Source organism: Herpailurus yagouaroundi, unplaced genomic scaffold (genome assembly GCF_014898765.1).
Source record: "Herpailurus yagouaroundi ecotype Mexico unplaced genomic scaffold, PumYag 140, whole genome shotgun sequence".
Lineage (NCBI taxonomy): Eukaryota > Metazoa > Chordata > Mammalia > Carnivora > Felidae > Herpailurus > Herpailurus yagouaroundi.
Genome location: NW_024412395.1, coordinates 83626012 through 83647107, shown reverse-complemented (window position 1 = coordinate 83647107; position 21096 = coordinate 83626012). Strand labels below are relative to the sequence as shown.

The window sequence follows — 21096 nt, the reverse complement described above, 5'->3', positions numbered from 1 at the left end:
CCAAGAGGGGAGCATATCAGGCATTTGTATTAAAGGGCAAAGCCAGTGAAACCGGCAGGTGGGAGCCTATGGGAAAGTAGTAGGGCCTGAGGTCAGAGAAGCAACAGGTACTAGATAACAAAGGCCTCGTAATTCACTGTGGTGGGAGTGTAATGACCCATCACCTGTCCCAAGATGTCCATGTCCTAATCCCTGGAACCTGTGAATATGTTGCATTAGACACAAGGGGAAATTAAGGTACCAGATGGAACTAACACTGCTAATCTGCTAGCTTTAAGACAACAAGATTAACCCAGATTATTTGGGTGGGTCCGAGGGGCCTTTAAATGTGGAAGAGGGAAGGAGAAAAAGTCAGCGACAAGAGTGATAAAGCATGAGAGAGACTCAATGGGCCACTGTTGGCTTTGAGGATGAAAAGGGACCGGGAGCCAGGAAATGCAGCTGACATTTATAAGCTGGAAAGGCAAGAAAACAGATTCTCCCCTAGAGTTTCCGGAAAGGAACTCAGTCCTGCCAACCCCTTAATGTTAGCCCAGTAAAATTCTGAAACTATAAAACAATAAATTTCTACTGTTTTAAGCTACCAACTTTGTGGTAATTTCTCATTTTTCTGCATCAACAGAAAAATAATCTGCCCATCGAAAGGAATTTGACTTGAACTTTGTGAAAATAAATAAAGGAAACCTCATTACCCTGGAATTAAGAGGCCCTGAAGTGGGAGCTCTCATGCACTGCCAGCCACCAGGAGCAGCAGGACTTCAGTTCCCTAACAGGAAGCTCCTTACTTTACATACCTCAGCAGGAGGAAGGAAGAATACCCCCTTGCCCAGCAACAGCCTGCCAATGAGAAATTGCCACACTTAGCCAATAAGAAGCCATAAAAGATCCTTCCAGCTTTTTCCGTTGCCCTGTAAAAGCAACCCCCTCACCCCCTGTTCTCCATATTTGCCTGTGGTTCACCATGGTTTGCTTGTCCTGACTGGCAATTCTCTGCTATTCCTGAATAAACTCATTTTGAGGGTAAAATAGTTGCCTTGTTTGTTTGTTTTAAAGAGACAGACAGCTTGTGAACTTAAGCAGGGGAGAGGGGTAGAGGAAGAGAGAATATCCTAAGCAGGCTCTGTGCTCAGCATGGAGCCCGACATGGGGCTCAATCCCACGACACTGAGATCGTGACCTGAGCTGAAATCAAGAGTCGGACACTCAACCGACTGAGCCACCCAGGTGCCCCGGCTCTTTCTTTTAAGGTCAACAACTCTCAATGGACAAAGATTATTAAGGGCACAGAGCTGGAAAGTTCAGCCTGGGGACCGACCATTCAATGACGTGGCCTGTCTGAAATGTCAGAGCCAGACTATATATATATATTTTTAAGGCTGTAGATTTATTCTTTAAATGTAGCGTACAGTCTGCAAGAGGGCAGGAACAGGACTTCTCGAGAGAAGGCTAGGACTGTTTATGACTTGTTTGGTTGGTAAGCTAGGAACGTACACTTTCACCTTGTAAACGCTGTTCACTTCATGACTATTGACAAGCTTTAAGGGAATTGATGGGCGTTTGGTTTTTGAACTACTCACATGAGTAATATGAATGTTCGTAGTAGCTACTTATACTAGGGGTTGCAGTAAATATATTTTTGTTCAGGGAGACTTCCTTGATATTTCTTGGGGAATCTGATCTATAAAGGAGCCCAATTAAATTTTAATATATTTCCAATTTTTCTCTGTTCAATACTGTATACGAGACATTAGGGGAGAGCATCTTCCTAGTGCAGTCCTCAAGACTAAAAAGCTTCTCACATCTTGGGGTCACTCTCAACTATTTTAACAATGTCCACATCAGCCTAAAACAATCATCAAGCTATGTAAGTCTTGGGTGGTGTTGTACAACCTCATGGGGTTTGCCCTGCAATCAGTCCTTTTCTCCCTAATACAGGGGAGGAATGCATTAGCCCACTGACACTTTCATTGATGAGTTGTAACCAATGGGAGAACAGCTGAAGCGAACGTACCACCTCTGAGTCAGTTTTTAGATGCCTGTGTGAGACAACCCAGAGCTATCCCCCCCGATGCACCAAACAGGATGGCCAGGCATTCCAGAGAGGACCACTACAGATGATGGTGCCTGGCACTGGGGATCACTGAGTGACCCCATGGAGACTGTTGCTCTGGAGAACCGCTCAGACCTGCAGCGGACTTTGTGTGGAAATGAACTATGGTATTCAGCCACCAAGATATGGTGGTTTAGCCTCTTCAGACACTAATAACTATAAATCAGCAACAAAAGAAATGTAACACAGAATTGGTATTGTTGGGGTTTGATCCCACAGTCATAAGTACTAGATATGCTTCCGAGCAAGCATTTAAATATCACTGTAAAAAGCAATAAAGTGTAAAATCACACACTTATGTCTATAGGACCAAAACAAAAACAAACAAAAAAAAAGAAACCTCTAACATCCCTAACATTGTGTACAGTGACTTGGAATAAAATTTAGATTGATGATATCATACAAAGATTCAAGGCAGGTCCCTCAAACAGTTTGAATGGAAGTAAGGATGCTGTATTAAGGAAACCAGTGGAGGAGCCAAAAAAAGTTCCTATTGTAGCAAGGTATTAGTATCACTAATAAATTTTACAGATGCAATCATAAAAATGTATGTTTAATTAAGTTAATAAATAAACTTAAGTAGACGTTTGGCTAGTTTACCTATTTCCTTAAAAGTTTTCATATCCTCACTGGGAATATGGGGGTCACCTTGTATTTGACCGTGTCATATATTCAGGCATATATGATATGGTATGTAATTTAACAAACGTGAATTTTCTGGGGAACTCTAATAAAAATCAAAACAAAGAAGAAAACATTACTTCTCTAACGTGAGCTACCAGCAGAAACCTTATCTAGTCCCCCAACCACTACAGGCACTCCATAAATATCAGCAACAGGTTTTATATAGGACACCTGAGCAGGCCCACTCAGCATAAAACACAAGGCCATGGCCACACTGAAAACGTAATTTAACAAGCCTAACGGAGCAAATCAAGCCATGTAGCACTGGTCCCATTAGGACGGGAAAGGGCTCATTGTTAACATTGTGCTGTCCAGAACTTCTCCATCATGTGGCATCTGCTCCAGACAGTGATTTAGATGATCACGTTTCAGTAAAAGCTTCAGCACTAGTAGAGTCGCCTTCCCTAGTTTACCCCCACAGATGCACAATTTTTCTATAAAGGCAAAAGGAACAAGAGAAAAGAGGAGCGTACTTTGACTCTGGTAACACTTCTATTTCTCATTGGTAACCATTCTGCTGTCAGACTGAAAGAACTTGAAATTTATACTGCCCTTGTATCCTATAAGTAAATAGACTATTTTTCTGAACACTATTCCATGGAGATAAACCTTTAAAGTTTCTGTGGTCCTGAATGCATGCCAAACATTTTCCTTATCACTCTAAAAGTTCAGGTAAATGTATCATGTACCACTTGCCTCCTAAGAAAGATTGAGTTCACCGAAGTAAATTGGGTAGTTCTCAATACCACTTATCTTTATCACCTACAGTACTATTCTTCAACTGAGAGCACTCCAGTTCCAATGGTCTCCTTGTGAATATTATAGCAATTAAGGGCACCACTTTAATGTACAGGGGAAAGGAGAATGATTATCGGCGGGATTGGGACTCTGGAATTAAGTTTAAACATCACAGGGAAAATGTTCTCATCTCCAGTGGATAGAAAAGATTTGGTGTACTTGGCATTATCATCAGGTGAGATTGAAAAAGAACATGTTCAAAGTTCAAAACTCGGTTTTAAAGTTTCTTTGCACGTTCGATAGAAGTTGCCGAGACTAGAAGAAAATGCTTCATGAACTGATTTTCGGAAATACGGAACCATGGAGATTCTAAGAAAACGTTTTTTAACAATCATTCTTAAGACCGTGTCATAGTTTGAAATATACTTCCACTTAACAGGGCAACATCCATCTTTCCTTTCATCCCCTATCCTTCCTTAACTTTTCTAGCAATGAAGTAAATGATGATGGCAGAGATAATAAGATCTAGAACCATCACACTTTAGGATTGGAAGGAATCTTGTGGACCATATGGTAACCAAGAATTCTCTGTAGCGCATCCAATCTATGAATGAGATATTTGCCTCTGTATGAAAGAGGACGATATTCCTTTACGCTTCTACTTATGCTCTACATTAGAGCCAAACCTCAAAACTAATCCCATCTCTACCCCGATCAAAAATTTTCCACCAAGCTAGTGAGAATTCAAGAATAGAAATGATAGGACAGCCTCACTCAAGAGCATAGATACAAAAAGTCCTAAAGAAAATATTAACAAATTGAACCTAGTGCACGCTCTCTCTCTCTATATATATAAACACACACACACACGTGTGTGTGTGTGTATATATATATATATATATTTAAATTTGAATAATTAACACAACTCACAATATTAATAGATGAAAGGAGAAAAACATTTAATTACCTCAAAGAATACCGAAAAAAAATGTTTGGTAAAACTTAACATTTATTCACGCCAAAAGCTTTCAGTAAACTAGGAACTGAAAAACCTTCCTTAAACCAAAAAAAAATTATTTCATTTATTGTTACACTTTTCCTTCTTGCCTTACTATGTTAAAACCTCCAGTACAGTGTTGAACAGAAGTGACCATAGGGAATGATCTTATTTGTAATCTTAATAAGAACATAAAAAATTCACTCAGCTACTTTTCACCCTTGATTATGGTATATAATGTGTGTGTATATACATGTCTATGTATATGTATACATACACGTATATGTATACATACACGTGTATGTATACATATACGTGTATGTATACATGTAAGTATATAAAATAAAAATTAAAATATTTATTTTTAAAATTTACATTCAAGTTACTTATAATGTAATGCAACAATGATTTCAGGAGTAGATTCCTTAATGCCCCTTAACCGTTTAGCCCATCCCCTCTCCCACAACCCCTCCAGTAACCCTGTTTGTTCTCCATATAATATAAATATATGTTTATATTATAAATGTGTTATACAATGCTTATATACATAAACAAAACAAATCATATAAATAAAAATAAATATCAAATAAAAGTCACATATATGTAATATATAGTATAAAATGTATATGTACAGAAAAATGATAATCGAGAGTGAACTGTTGAGCAAACTCTTAAGGTCATGAATAAAATCAACTGCCATCGCCACTTCTACTCAATAATGGAGGTCTTAGCATAGTAAGGCAAGAAAGGGTTAATGAAGTAATAAAAGATTTTGAAAGGAAGAAATAAGATAATTATTACTCATAAATGATATGATTATGTGAAATCCCCAAAAGAAACTCTAGTTAAATTCTAAGAGTTCACAAAAGTCTTCAGGAAACTTTCTGTCTAAAAAAAAAAAAAACCTCAATTGAATTATATATTCCAGCAACAAACACAAACAAAATATTTAGTAATATTCTTTGTAGCTGCTGCAAAAATACCAGGTAATTAGAAATAAATCCAAAGAGGTACAAGAATTTATGAAGAGATCATCAACCTTCACTGAAGGGCAGTAAAGATGTAAATAAATGGAAACAGAGCATTATCACTGTTCTAAAGAATCACCATTGTTACAATGTCATCTCTCCTCAAACTCATCTATGTATTAAATTCAATCTCAAACAATGCCACCAGTTTCTTATTTTTGAAATGTGATAGGCCATTCTAAAATTGAAGTGGAAGAACAAAGGACCAAGAACAGTCCAGCCACTCCTGAAGGAGATAAGCAACATGGGAGACCTGCCTTGACAGATACCATGAGCTAGTATAAAGGTATAGTAATTAAGCATACATAGTATTAGCATAGGGATAGATAGGATGACAAATGAAACGGTTTAGAGTATCCAGAAACACAGAGCAATATAACAGATATACAGATAACAAATTTGAATTTTAACAGAACCAGCTGTGCAGACAGAGAGAAAAGACAGATTTTATAAATAAAAAGTGTCTGGTGGCACCTGGGTGGCTCAGTCGGTTAAGTGTCTGACTTCTGCTCAGGTCAGAATCTCGTGGTGAGTTTGAGCCCCACATCAGGCTCTGTGCTGACAGCTCAAAGCTTGGAGCCTGCTTCAGATTCTGTCTCCCTCTCTCTCTGCCCTCCCCTGCTCGTTCAGGTGTGTGCTCTAAGATAAACATTAAACAATTTTCTAATAAATAGTGCCTGACAACTGTTCAACTGAATGGGAGAAAAATTATACCCCTATCTCACACCATATGCAAGACAATTTAAGTCAAGTAAAATAAAATTTTAAACAGACAAAATTATAAAACTTTTACACAACAAAGTAGAAGAATCTCTGTATAACCTTTAGTGAGGGTCAGATTTGTTAAATGTTATTATTTAAACATCTGAATAAAATTATTCAAACATAAAAAAAAAGATTGATAAGTTTGCCTGTTAAAATCAAGAAATGAAGCCAAACACGTTTGAGAAAAAAAATCATCGAGTGCAAGAAGATATTTCCATTTATATATTATCTACAAATGATTAGTATTCTGAATTTGTAAAGGGATTTCTATAAATCAAAAAAAAAACAAAAATAAAAATGCAATAGTGGGGCGCCTGGGTGGCTCGGTTGGGCGACTGACTTCGGCTCAGGTCATGATCTCACAGTCTGTGAGTTCGAGCCCCGCGTCGGGCTCTGTGCTGACAGCCCAGAGTCTGGAGCCTGCTTCAGATTCTGTGTCTGCCCCTCTACTCTGCTCCCCTGCTCACACTCTGTGTTTGTCTCTCAATAATAAACATTAAAAAAAAATTAAAAAAAAAACACAATAGAAAAATGGGCGAAAGCCTTGAATAGGAATCAGAAAAGAGTAAATCTGAATGGTTGACAATCATATTAAAGAACCCTTAAACTCAACTATAATTAAATATTTCATACCCATAAAATTGAAAAAATTTAAAAAACTGGCAATATTAAGTTTTGCTATGTGTAATATTTGGAATTTTTCACACTGGCATGCTCTATAAATGAACATTTTTATTCCTAGGTATATTTCCTAAGATGAAACTCTTACAGCGCTCCTCAGAATATATCAAGAAGGATTATAGTCATGGTGCATGTATATACCTTGAAATAACACCACTGCTCATTAAAAGAAAACTGGACAACTATACAAGAGTGAAAAGGAATGGATAGCAGGTACATGTAGCAGAATACATGCTTCTCAGGAATAACATTAAGAAAAAGCAACTTAGAGATGGATTTTTCTAGTACAGTTCCATTTATGAAGTTAAAAATCATACAAAACTAAAGAATATAAATCCTCAGGCATATAAAAATAGTGGCCAAATTATAAAGAAAAGCAAAGGAATGATTATTCAAGACCAAAATGAAATAAATGGGATCAGCAAAAGGGGTACACAGGGGCTTTAAAGATAATGGCAATGTCCTTTTTCAAATGAGGTATTAGGTACCTGGTGTTCATTACATTGTTACTCCTCATTCCCAACGCAGAGTTTCAGACAAGTCTCTTATCTTATCCAGACTTCATAAACAAAATGTCTTTCAATGATTTTTGGGAAAGTGTCTGGCTCCTTACCTTGGCCATCTAGACCCTTCCAGACCTGGCCTCCTCCTAATTTCCAGTCATCTTCCTCCATACTTCTCCCCTCATCGTTACATACCTTGTGGCAATCACAATCCACGTTTTTCATTTCCTTGAACATACAATGCCACTCACTTTGTCTGAAATATTACTAGCTTGGTCCATGCCTCACTTCTCTGAGAACGCTTCCTGAAATCTCCCCACCCCAGCCCTTCTTTCTTTGAGGGAATTTTTCCTTAAGGGAATCTGTGGTGAGTTGTCACAGTGGCCTGTGTTCACCTTATTATATTTTAATCCATCATTGTTACTATTCTGTGTGTATCTGCATGTAATAGGTTGTTTGTGTGGTGACAGAAAAGACCACTGCTATGCTGCCCATTGTTATAAGTCTACTAAGTAATCCAATGTCTGGAATGTAGGTGACAGCTGATAAATATTCCTTGGTGAATAAATGAACAAACAGATGAATTAATTCCTTCTTGCAGAAGCCCATTTTTTTTCCATTACTGGATGGATCTAACAGTTAAAAAATTATTTGTCATATTGGATCTGCCTGTCTCCCCACAACTTCATCTATTAATCCCACTTATGCTTGAGCTACACCGTCACAGTGAGATACGTGATAGGTCACGGAAATTGGTAGGAGAAAGAGCTGCAGATGAAGGGTCAAGACAGTTAGATTCTGGTACAGGGACATCTACTTTATGACCTCTTCCAGCCGTAATTTCTTCCTATGCGGTAAAATGCAATACCAGATTTTATGTTGTTTCACGGTATCATAAGATCATACGTACACAAACATGAATTCTGCTATTAAAAGCAATCATCAGGTAATTTTGTTTCAAAATAAAATCTTCCTTTTTTTCATGTTTATTTATTTTGAGAGAGAGAGAGAGAGAGAGAGAGCGCATGTGTGAGCGAGAGCAGGGGGGAGGAGCAGAGAGAGGGAGAGAGAGAGTATCCCAAGCAGGCTCTGCACTGTCAGCACAGAGCTCAACGCGGTGCTCAAACCCATGTACTGCGTGAGATGATGACCTAAGCCAAAAACAAGAGTGAGATGCTCAACTGACTGAGCCACCCAGTCCCCCCTCAAAATCAAATGTTCCTTTAACTATCATCCTATAACAGGGACACACCTTTCCTACAAGTTTCTGATTTCTCTTTTATTTTTACTTAGTGAGAGCTAAGTAAGTTCAGGAGTGTGAAATGAGGAACAATCTCCAACTCTGAAATTCTTGAACAAAGTTCTTTGCTTTTCCTGTCATGTACAGTTTTTTAGTTCACAATTTATTTTGTTCCCCCGAGAACGTGAAGGCCCTCTTTTTTCTTCATATGGGGCTTTGATATAGTGAAAAGCCAAACTGCAATTAGTAACATGGTATCATGCATTTAGTTCCAATCTAAGGTCACCTCTTGCTTGGCCAGAGGTTTTTGTCCCCTTTGCACCTTTTGATCAGTCTCTCTCTCTGCAACTTATCCAGAGACCTTTCTCTTCATGTTCTCTTCCTCCTGTGAGGTGATAACCCTCACTAGACTCTAGACGTTACTCCCTTACTTATTTTTTTTGCCACGTTTTCTCCTGACGACCTCTATCCCCGAACCCTGGTTTTCCCTCTCTACTTCAACAATTCTCCTTTCTAGTCTTTTAAGTGTCACTTTGGGGATTCTGCTTGTCAGATGGATTAACACAGAGACAGATCCATTAACTTTGCTGAAAGAAGCTAATGGAATGAAGGCATCTCCCTATATGGGGATCATAGATAATATTTCTAACTTTTTCTGGCACGTGGTTAACATGCTTCTCGAATGAAAACCAGTGGAACAGAATTAAGATTCCAACCTGAGAGACTGAATGAAAAGGCCTCAGTCATGGGGCACTGAAAAACAGCAATACTAAACAAAAAGATGACAATAAAATTAGACGTTAATTTTTTAATTTGGTCAGGCATTCATTCAGTACATATTTATTGACTGACCACTACACAGCAGGCATTTCTGGGGGTTAAACAGACAACAATGAACAAATGTTCATGTGCCTTCTGGAAAGAAAGGAAGACAAACACGTGAACAGTATGTGTCACCTTTATAATCTGTGCCCAAAATCCCAGAGAAACTTTTCTCTGACAAAGGTAATACCATAAAACATGTTCTCGATGAAAGTACACATTTTATCCATCAACCAACATCCTTTTCTGGTGATATGCTCAGAATTCAAAGGAAAATATCTTCCAAAATGATTTTATTCCCACAGAAAATATTTCTCTTTTGAATTTCCATGTCACCCCAGGGCCACGTTTCAAAACCACGTCTATTTGCAAATTAATTGCCTTGATTTTTTTTTCAGTAAATGCTTTTATCTTATTTTATTTTATTTTTGTTTTTGGATATTTCAACTGGGTATTTCATAGTCCACAGTCCTCCAAAGTCATAGCTGTTCTCTTGCTGTACAGAAAGGTACCTTTGGCAGTTGTGTTAACTCCTATAATTGGACACTAGAGTGCCATTTAATATACCAAACCAGTACTATTCAGCAACCCTACAACAGAGTCCCTTATACATCTGGGAAATTTGATTCAGCATCTGTACTATTGTTTTAGAATTCCTCCCCAAAGGATGCATTTTCTCCAGGTAATGAAAAATACCTTGAAAAGAGACAGAGCTTTCGAATTTTGAGGAACTGCACCGAAGAAGATATGCAACAAATGGCGGTTGAGAATCTTATCACTTGAGTTGAAATTTTGCTCCTGCATTTTATGGCAGGAACTAAAAGTTTGGCAGAGAGATGGGAGAATGCTGTCCATCAAGCGCCTGTCAAATTATCCACCGAAAAGGTCATTCCAATGACAATTATTCTTCTAGCTGCTATCATATTAGGAATTTTGCCTGAGATTTTTTTTCTAAACTCCACAAAACAGACTATGAAACACTGAACAATCCTCACCTATGAAATCTAAAAGTCACTTCAGAATGTTAATAAGAATACCTAATAACATTAATTGCATATTTTAGAAATACAAACTTGCTAAAGGGAATAACTAATTGCAGGATGATTTCCTCTTACTCAGAGATAGCAATCTGAGACCCACAAACAAGGAGGCTCATTATTCAAGAGGTTGTCATACTAGTCTTTACATCTAAATTTAAGAACTCAAAGAAAGGTTATCACAGTTCATACTAGGTAAAGCAATGACTATTACAAACTAATAACTGCCAATGCTGAAATAAATCATGGTTTAGGACTGATCTATGCTATTCATAACACTTCACAGTTCCATAGACATGTTTTAAAGAACAATGGCTCAGAAGCTTTTGTTGAGACCATTATTCTCTTTGTTCTTTTGCTGACTTATATACCTGTATTCTGCGAGGTGTCCTTTCAGTCAGCAATGGCATCTGACAGGGCTTAGTGAAGTAAAGGAATCTAGTAACACTTGATTTGCTGACAGAGGCCACTATCAAAGTCAGCAAAAGATGCAACGGGGGTGCTACATCCATGAAGATTTCTAGCCCGTGGCCCAAGTCAAGTCCTTTTCCATATGATTCCCCTGCTTCCCCTCCTCATACCTTTGTCTATTGCCTGTATACGTCCCCAACTCTTCCCAGATCTACCCCTCCCCCGTTGCCCCCAGATGAAGCCAGCTTGGGACGTGAGGCCCCATCACTTGTTTCTACTTTCTTCAAATGGTTTTTTATATTTAACCACAATGACATGAGAAACCCCTACTCCTTGCATAAGATGCTCAGTTCGGTGTCAGGAACACCCATTGTCCATTTGGTCAAAATCCAGAATGCTCATGGCAAGAATGCAAACATCGTGCAATTTTCTCCTCTTTTTCTGTGCAGTCGGAGTGAACTGCACACGCTCCCTTGCACTCAGTGACTTCACACATTCTATTTAAATGAATCCGTTGTGAAACCTTTCCTTCCAATTCAAGAAATTCCCTCTCCTGATATCAATAGTGGCCGCTCAACCATTTAAGCGTTTGGTCTTGGTACTGAAGTTCATATAGGATCATTAGGGGTCAACTAATTTTGCTGTATGTGCTTTATAAAATGATTGTCAGAGAAAGCAAAGTCAAGAAAGATGGCGAGAGGGAGAGAAGAAAGGAGAATAGGGAATACAGGAGGTGGGGAGGAAAGAGGAAAAATAAACAAAAGTAAGGCTTGAGAGAGAAAGGAGAAAGGAGAAGAGGGAGGGAGGGAGACTAAGCTAGAGAGTCCTTACCCTGGAAGCCTACAACAGTATCATTATTTGGGGGTCCATGCCTACAACTATTATTAGTTGTGCCAAATATAGTAGAGAAGACTGTGTTAGTGTTGAAGCTGTGTAGGGTTGTTTGCTTGAACACAGTGAATTAAGACACTGTGAAGTCCTCTGAGGTGGGGGTGGGACAAAGGTGAAAGTAACTCTTTCCCCTGATGATTAGTCCATGCGTCCCTTATACTGTCCCTGTCAGATGTAAGCTCAGTAGTTGCATAAGGCTCTCAGTTTATGGTACTACATCATTAAACCTATATTTAATTGCATAAGTGGGTGGAAAGGGGGACCACAGTCTGACACATGCAATGCAGTAACCCTTCTCTTTGTAACCACAACATCTGAGTCCTCAAACAAGAGAAAACCCTTTCTCTAAATTCCAGGCCCACTTGGGGTGCTTGGGTGGCTCAATCGGTTGAGTGTCTGACTTTGGCTCAGGTCATGATCTCACGATCTTGTGGTTCATGAGTTCGAGCTCCGCACTGGGCTCTGTGCTGACAGCTCGGAGCCTGGAGCCTTCTTCGGATTCCGTTATCTCCCTCTACCCCTCCCCTGCTCACACTCTCTCTCTCCCTCAAAATAAATAAACATTAAAAAAAAAAATGTATACTGTTAAATTCCAGGCCCACTTCATTTCTTGCTACTGGATTAAATACTCCCCAGAACAATGACAACTCTCACATCCAATACCATCATCTTTAGGCTTATTTGTTACACATTTTATTACAGATACTAACGTTGCTCGTATTAAATAGAGAAAGGGAACTTCTACTTCTCCTAGGGACCGTGGCTATCACTGACCTACATTTAAAACTCCATGAAATCATTTTGCCAAATCTTCCCTGGAGTATTACCTAATTTTGATTCCATTCCATCCTCAACATGAAACTTAACAATTTCAGTGATAAAGTAGTAGCATTTTTACATCCAAACATATGAAAACTGCTTTAATTATTCTCAACTGACTAATGAACAGACTGAAAAATCTAGACTACTATTAATACAGTTTAACAAGAATCTATTAAGACTGGTCAAATAATGCAAGTTGAGATCTTTTAAAAAAGAAATGTTTATTATTTTGTTAATTTGGCCACTGTCCTGTTAAGATAATGAAAATTGTTCTCAGATCTCAAAAAAAAAAGCTTTTAAGTAATTTTGATGTAGATGCTTTATAGATAATAAAAACACCTAAGTATTTTCTCCACACATGCTGAATTAGCTCCCCTAACTTATCAACTGTATTTATTAGCTGAAGTTAATATATTTTTGTCTTTCGTTTTTACTTCCTTTAAAGAGAACTCTCTCCTCCATCTTTCATTTTCCCCTCATCCACACGACATACCTACACATACACACTTGATGAGTTTCAGTCCACAATACCTATTCTGTTGGTTAGGACCATAGTATGAAGTTAGCAAATATATCTGCTGAAGATTTAAGAACAGCCATATTATTTCAGAATGTAACTACCAAACAGGGAAGTTCTTATAAAATGTCTAAAACTCATCAGACCCAACCACCAGCTGGATGACCAAAACAACCCTGTCCTAACAGCATTTCTCAGTATCAACACTTTGGGCTTTGAGCTACTGTGCTGTGAAACTCCAGGACAACCTCCTGCAAAATACTCAAGCTGCTGTCTTCTTGCACCCAATCAGGTACAAAATGGAGGCAATTATCCAGATAATCCAAGCAAAGCAAGACAAAAAACACCCCAATTACATGTATACCTTAGGTGAAGTAATTTTAGTTGTTCTAGATTTAGATCATTCATCTGTTATCCTTTTAGACATAGACAATTTGAAATCCTCTCAAGTACAAACCAACAAACAAACAGACAAGCCCTACAGGGTATATTATGATTTATAAGCCTGATTAATTTTCATTAGACACAATGACTAATTCCTTTTTAGGTCTATACTGATTTAAACCCTGTGTAAATATACACAGTCTTTTCATACTGAATCGTTGTACATCATCTGCAGGCAATGATGTAGTTCTTTACCCGTCTCAAAAGGTTTAATTAGAAAACATTTTTTTGTTGTTTTGCCAAACACCTAATTAAAATCTTCAAGTTTGAGCTTAAGGAGTGTGAGAAAGTGAGTTGGTATTGGTGGAAGATATGACCCAGCACTTCATGGCAGAGAAAAACAATGGCAGCCAAAACATGTTGCCAGGCCCCTGAACTGGAATGCTTCATTTAGGGTGGACTTCATGGTACTGTGCAGCTGTTCTCAGAGCTGGCCGTGGGGATATCCATTCCTGAGCCTCCCAGCTTGGTCTGTGAGTTGGAGAAGAGAGAGTAAGCAGTTCCTCCAAGCAGCTGACAGGTATGGCATAAGTAATTGTTTATCAATGATAAATACTTAATTTTGCAAATGATTTATCTTCAAAAAAAATTTAGAGTGGTTTCAAGCTTCTCTAATGACGTCTCTCACATTCTTTGCCTATTACTGGTGTCCTAATGTGCCCTTCAATTGAAATCTTATTTTAAAAACAATTCATACCATCATAATAATTCAAACCGTGCAAAAAGAAATAAAAAAAATAATAAAATGCTCCTTGCTCCCTTACACTATCAGGCTCAACTTCCCAGATGTTATTTCTTTTATGATATTTCTATACTTGACTCTTTTCATGGCTAACTGCACGTATACACTTGTGTATGCGTGTGTATGTGTATTTTCATGTAGCATCATTTGGTTCCTTGCTCTGAAGGACGGCATTGTCTTCATTTGCAATTCCCTCCCTCTCTCCTTTAATGACTTGTCTGCCTCTGTCACTCCCAATTTTTGCTTAAATGCTACTCTATTTAACACTGAACTCTCATTCTCACCTGAAGATACTCCCATTCTCCAAAACTCCTATCAATTTCTAACACATTACATAAATAACTCACTTATGTTTATTGTCTCCCTCCAGTACTCTGTAAACTTCATGAGAGCAGTAAGTTGTTGTTTACAGTTATATTCCAAGCACCTACAAAAATGCTTGGCATACAGTTAAGTATTCAATAAGTATGACTGACTGAATGAATGAATGAATTTTAGATTAACCGCCATTTTATTTTTTTAAATACCTACACTTGCTTGACCCAGATGGTCCAGCCTATATCTCTCATCACCCCACTGTGGAAGACAAAGATATTAACATGAATGCATACTCTATTTTGTGCGTTTCAAGGTGTTTTTTGTTGCAACAGCTAGTTCAATATCGTTGTAAAGCATTCTGTTGTACGAATATACCACAACTTATTTACCATTTTACCATTAATGGACACTTGAGTTGTTTTCACTTAGGGACTAAGAGGAACAGGGATGCTGTATGGTATCTTTTAGTAAACATCTATACTCTTTGCGGAGAACTACCCAGTTCAACTAAAACTGAAATGGCAGAGTGATAGAGATGTAGAGTGTATGAGAGTTCTAATTACTCGCCAACACCTGGTATTGTTTTTTTCATTTTAGTAATTTATGGATTAGTAGTGATCTTGTATTGAAAAAAATTTTAAACCAACTTTTTATTTTAGACTCTAAATTTATAAAATGTTGCTAAGGCAGAGTATCTAGTTTTTCCTATATTAACATCTTACATAACTTTGGTACATATGTCAAAACTAATGAGTTATAGATACAGGGTTATTAATTAACCTACAGGCTTCATTTGGGTCTCCCCACTTTTCTCACTCATGTCCTTTTCTGTCCCAGGATCAATCCAGAATACCACATTGTATTTAGTCATCAAATCTCCTCTGCTCTGTGACAGTGTCTCAGGTGTTCCTTCTTGTTCATGACCTTGGAAGTTGCAAAGAGGGCTGGTCAGACATTTTGGAAAATACCCTCAATTTGGGTTTGTCTAATGTTTTTCTCAAGGTTAACCTGAGGTTATAAATTTGGGGGAAGAACACCACTGAGGTGAGAAGCTCTGCTCATCACATCATAGGTGTCAGCTGACATCTGCCTGGTGACGGTAATCTTGATCCGTTGGTTCAGGTAGAAATGACCAGGTTTCACCACTGTCCATTTACTACTTTTTTTTCTCCGTCTCCTATACTTTGAAATGAGTCATCAAGCTCAGTTCACACTTAAAGGGGGAAGGAATATGTACATATATTATTTGGAACTCTTATCTAAGGAAAATTTGCTCCTCACCACCACCATTGCCACCTTTATTTATTTATTCAACAAATCATTTATTTATATCAGTACGAACACATGTATATTTATATTGTGGGCTATAAACCAATACTGCATTATTTTGTTGCCAATTTTGCAATATGGTTTTAATGTGTCTTCCCTGAAGATTAATGAAACTGAAACTCCTTTTGTATATTTACTGGCCATTCAACTATCTATATTATATGAAACGCCTTGTTAGAGTTCTGTTCTATTTTCCCTGAGTTGTCTGCTTTTCTCTTATTTCTGGGATTTTGTATATACTTTGGGCATGGCCCTTTGTCAAATATACGTATTACAAATGTCTTCTCAGAGTCTGTAACTTTTTTTTTTTTTCACTTTTTAAATGGTATCAGTTAGTGGACAGAAGTTCTTTAACATGATCCAATTTATCAAAAGTTTCCTATGGCTAGCACTTTTAATGTCCTGTATTAAAAATAAGCCTAGCTCTAAAGGAATGCATATATCCCCCATGTTGTCTTTACAGTTTGTTTGTTGATCTAAATATAAAGGAATGGCAAAAACACTCTATCCTGTGCTGGTTTTTGTGTAAGGTGTGAGGTAGGGGTTAAGATTATTATTATTTTTTCTATGTAGATATTGAATTGACTCAGCATCATCTCTTCCCCAGTACACAGCAATGTCAAATCGGACAGCAAACAAATAACTGTCTGCAAGGGACTGCTGCTACAAATTTCTATCCTATGCCATTCATCTCTTTTTGTGCCAAAACCACAATGAATCAATGACTATAACTTTATAAATCTTGGGATCTGGTAAGGTAGCTCCTCCAGATTGTTTGTTCTTCTCTAAGGCTGTCCTGTCAATTCTATTCTAGCATCATTTCTTGAGTTGTTCTCTTAGATGTCTGGTGAGCGGTGGTTGCCCACTTGTATCTCTGTATGAAGTACTCAGTTGCTTAAGAATAACATGTAGCTTCAGTTGTTTTAAAGCATGTTCAGTGACAGGTCTCACTTTAACAGGCATGAACGGGAAGGCAGGCAGTCAGGCTGTCCACCTCCACCCCAGCCCATACCTCAATGCCGAAGAGATTTTACTCTAGGGCAGCCTAAAATCTGAGCCATCTATTAATCTGATTCTATTTACCTTCTATTTCCAGTGGTGTTACTAATCTATTTCCTTCCCTTTACTTTTACTTACAACTGTCATTTCTATGAAAGTTTGGGAAGAAGAAGACACAAAGAAGTATATTTAACCTACTTTTTGGCAACTAAAAGCTGATGTGCTTTACTGCTTTAGTTATAAAGGTGGTGGAATTATAGTAAGACAGGTATATTTCATAAAGGAAGGTACTAGATTTCAGTGCATGCTATATATATAAATATCACCCATGTTATGTCTCAATTTAAAAAAAAATAAAGAAAAAGCATGAGAACTATTGTACTGAATTGTGAACACCTTGAGGAAAAAAGTATATTATAATTTCTATTTGATTTCTATATTCCAATAGATAAGCTCTATACCAAGCATATAATCAACTGTTATTTTAAAGCATTTTCAATCTATACCAGCATCTTATTTAAAAAAAAAAAAAAAAAAGTCACCTTAGAGACACGGACTAGATATTTGTGCTGATTGATCTCCAGGTTGCTATCCAGAGTCACTTCCCCGTCTTCTAAACCCTGTTCTGGGGGCGCCTGGGTGGCGCAGTCAGTTGAGCGGCCGACTTCAGCCAGGTCACGATCTCGCGGTCCGTGAGTTCGAGCCCCGCGTCAGGCTCTGGGCTGATGGCTCAGAGCCTGGAGCCTGTTTCTGATTCTGTGTCTCCCTCTCTCTCTGCCCCTCCCCCGTTCATGCTCTGTCTCTCTCTGTCCCAAAAATAAATAAACGTTGAAAAAAAAAATAAAAAAAAATAAAATAAACCCTGTTCTGGCTGCCAAGAGGCTGACTTCCATTCAGTAACTCAGTCCACCACCCTGGCCAGTTTCCCTCTTGCTGCCTGTTGGGTTTGGCCATTAGGAAGGACCAGCCAGAGAGCAGAGGGTAGGAAGAGATAAATATTAGGATGTTTATTCCTTACCGTGTCCCCTCTCTGCCAGCCCCAACTTTGAAAGTGGTTGCACTAGACCACCTTTGATCACAGGTTCTGATCCTCTAAGGACCTCTTTTCCCCATCTGCAGCTCTCACCAGATTGGTAGGCATTTTCTCCCCTTGCCTGACTTTCAGGCTTTGGCTGGTAAGGGCTCTCCAATCTTTTCAGGATTTGAGTGCCTCACTTTCATGAATAATCTCATTATGAAATTGTCCTCAAATATACCTTTGAGCATGCCATCTGTTTCTCGTTGGCACCCTGACTGATACAGTGATCTAGGTCAGCTGGATTGAGTGAAACATTACAAATAAATTCCTATTCCCTTGTGTGAAGGTACTATCAAACATAAACAGCATGCACTTACCAACTGTAAAAGAAATTCCTATGAACAATCAGGGTGAGGACATGAAAGTAAATACCTGAGTTAAGATAAAAAGAATCAAGCCAATTACCCTTCTACAAATCTCTAAAAACAAGCACAGAGGTATTATTTAAAAACTTCACAGCCATTACACTATTTTGATTAATGTTCCTGAGTATTGTTTTAGCTTCAATAAATCATTTTACTGTTTATCTTCTAAGCCTGAAGAGAGGAAAAACAAATTTAATTTTATGGCTTAGGAGAAGGTATAAAATGACCGGAATCTACATTTATGAGAAAGAAAGAATATGGTGGCATGGGTTGAAAGCAGGAAAAAGGGAGAAAAAAACCACACCAAAATATTAATTACATAAACACAAGATTTTTATAATTTTCTGCCAAATGATCAAAAATAAATTTAATGATAAAATTAATAGTGATTACCACTTATCACATAGCAGGCACTATTGTGTTTTATACTTACATATATATGAATGCCCACTGTATACACACACACACACACACACACACACATACACATGTACATATGTAATATAGGTGTGTATATATTTATACAATGGATAATATATAGAGGCATATTTTATAGAAGAAATTGAGACAGTGAGGCTATATAACTTGTCTAAGATCATCTGGTTTGTAAAGGACAGAGCCATATTTGACTGTGCTTGTATTCTTAATTTCTATACTACATTTTGGTAAATATATTTACATATATACATATTATAATATTTACATATTATATCACCTATAGTCTTCTCCATCCCTTTTGGAAATACTGTGTTGCATACTTGTTCATTAAGATACTAGAGAAAACACAACACCAAACATCTTCAGGTTACATTTTGGGTACTAAGAAAAGAACCAATTTTTAAGAGGACATGCATTATAAACAAGAATTTTACCTAGTCTCACATAACTTTTCAGCTTTTAAAGACAGAACACTATCACATGAAATGTATGACAACTACCAACCAAATGCTAAACATTATTTTTAAGAACAGGGGCAACAAGGTAGTCAAGGAAGGTCTTTTAAAGAAAATTAATTTTTGAGTGAGTTTTCGAAGAATGTGATGGTTAATCTGAAAAGGAGAAAAGACACAATATTCATTCTCTAAAATTGTCTAAGAAAATCTTTCAAGATGGCCAAGATGCTCCTTCTTAATACAGCTTGCAATGTACATGAATTCACATACAGGATAATCATGTTTAGACAGTTTGGACACTTAATTAGAAAATGGTGTTTTGAGTAAGGACAGAGACAGTGAAAATAGAACTTTGACTTTCTGTATCATATAAATAAATCAGGCTGAGGTATAGCCTATAGACTTGGAGAAGTGAAGATCAGGAGTCCAGCTGTAGGAATCCAGCCAGTAATTTATATGGTGCTCAGTAAAAAGGAAGCAAGGAGTTCGTCATTGACATCCACCTCCTGTCTAGGGCACAATTAATTCTTCTGAACAGTGCATTTACTAAACTCACCAGGGTAGAAATCTGGTCTCCAACTTTACTGTCTAGAGTTAAAAGAATACATTTGACTGGAGTGTCAGTGGGAAAAAGGATGGATAGATGGATAAATGTTAGATGGATGGATAAATATTCATTCATCAACCCAGTAGGTCTCTGGAGACCTTCCTTGGGCAGCACAGGACATTGTTAGTGGTAATGGTAAGACTTGGGATCCTACTTGTGTCTGCTCACCTAATGAGAGATAAAACTTGTGCCCAATAAAGATAAAACGAGTGCCCAAAATTGTAAATGAATATTGTACTACAAACTTATAGTTTTATTATTTCCAGAACCTCTCCGTCAAACAAAGACCCAAATAAAAGACAATTAACTAAGCTTTGAGGAGACATCACACATGACTAATGGCATACAATGAAGCTTTCTGTGCACATCTAAATCTACTTATGAGGTAAGACCCTTTTCAACTATGAGGTTTTATAATTGTATGCTCTGTGTTATTATAACAAGAGTTGTAAATTATAAAAATGGAAACCTAACCAAGTTAAGAGATTCACCCAGTAATTTATTTTAAGTCAACTAGATTGCAAGCTGCTTAGGAATGAGTTCATGGCTTGTGCTATTTTATATTCCTCTGGTAGCCTAGCATAATACTCCTCATCTATTGAGCCAGCAATAAATAATTATTGATTACCTGAAGTCAGTGACGGGCACACCACCATCTTCTGTAGCAATGACATCAGACATACTGATTTCCATAGCTACGTCCTTAAGCCCAATCATGGGAAAAGAGCAGATGTTAGCTGTACAAAGGCTAAGTTCTCTGCCATAAGGGCAGTTAATTGTAGCACCCAACTAAAGTCGTGAGGTCAAAGGACATTGTTCCTGAACTGTGACTAAAATACAAAGTTTGCCTCATGCTCTCAGGTCTCTGGGGCACAAAGTCTATTTGTTTTAAAAACACAAGGAGAGTTTAATTGATCATCACAGTTCCAGAGAAGCAGATGACACAAAGCCTTTCAGCTTCTGCCATCCATGTCATTTTTCAGAACAAACAGCCAAAAAATATACAGAAATGCCATTCTTATCGGTGGTTTCAAGAAACACGGACTATGAGGTGATGGCTTCTTTTGACCAATAT

At 37.7% G+C, this 21096-nt stretch overlaps 1 protein-coding gene across 1 annotated transcript in view; it reads right to left on the bottom strand.

Moving 5' to 3' along the window:
* The window catches only part of PARD3B (par-3 family cell polarity regulator beta), a 1026938-nt gene that overhangs the window by 585070 nt on the left and 420772 nt on the right, over positions 1-21096 (bottom strand). The window contains exons 6-11 of the mRNA XM_040474679.1: positions 20650-20778; positions 10265-10430; positions 7617-7734; positions 3096-3228; positions 2900-3008; positions 1407-1535 (exon numbers count right to left, since the gene is read on the bottom strand). Coding sequence (XP_040330613.1) covers positions 1407-1535; positions 2900-3008; positions 3096-3228; positions 7617-7734; positions 10265-10430; positions 20650-20778 — 784 coding nt within the window. The remainder of the gene's footprint in view (positions 1-1406; positions 1536-2899; positions 3009-3095; positions 3229-7616; positions 7735-10264; positions 10431-20649; positions 20779-21096) is intronic.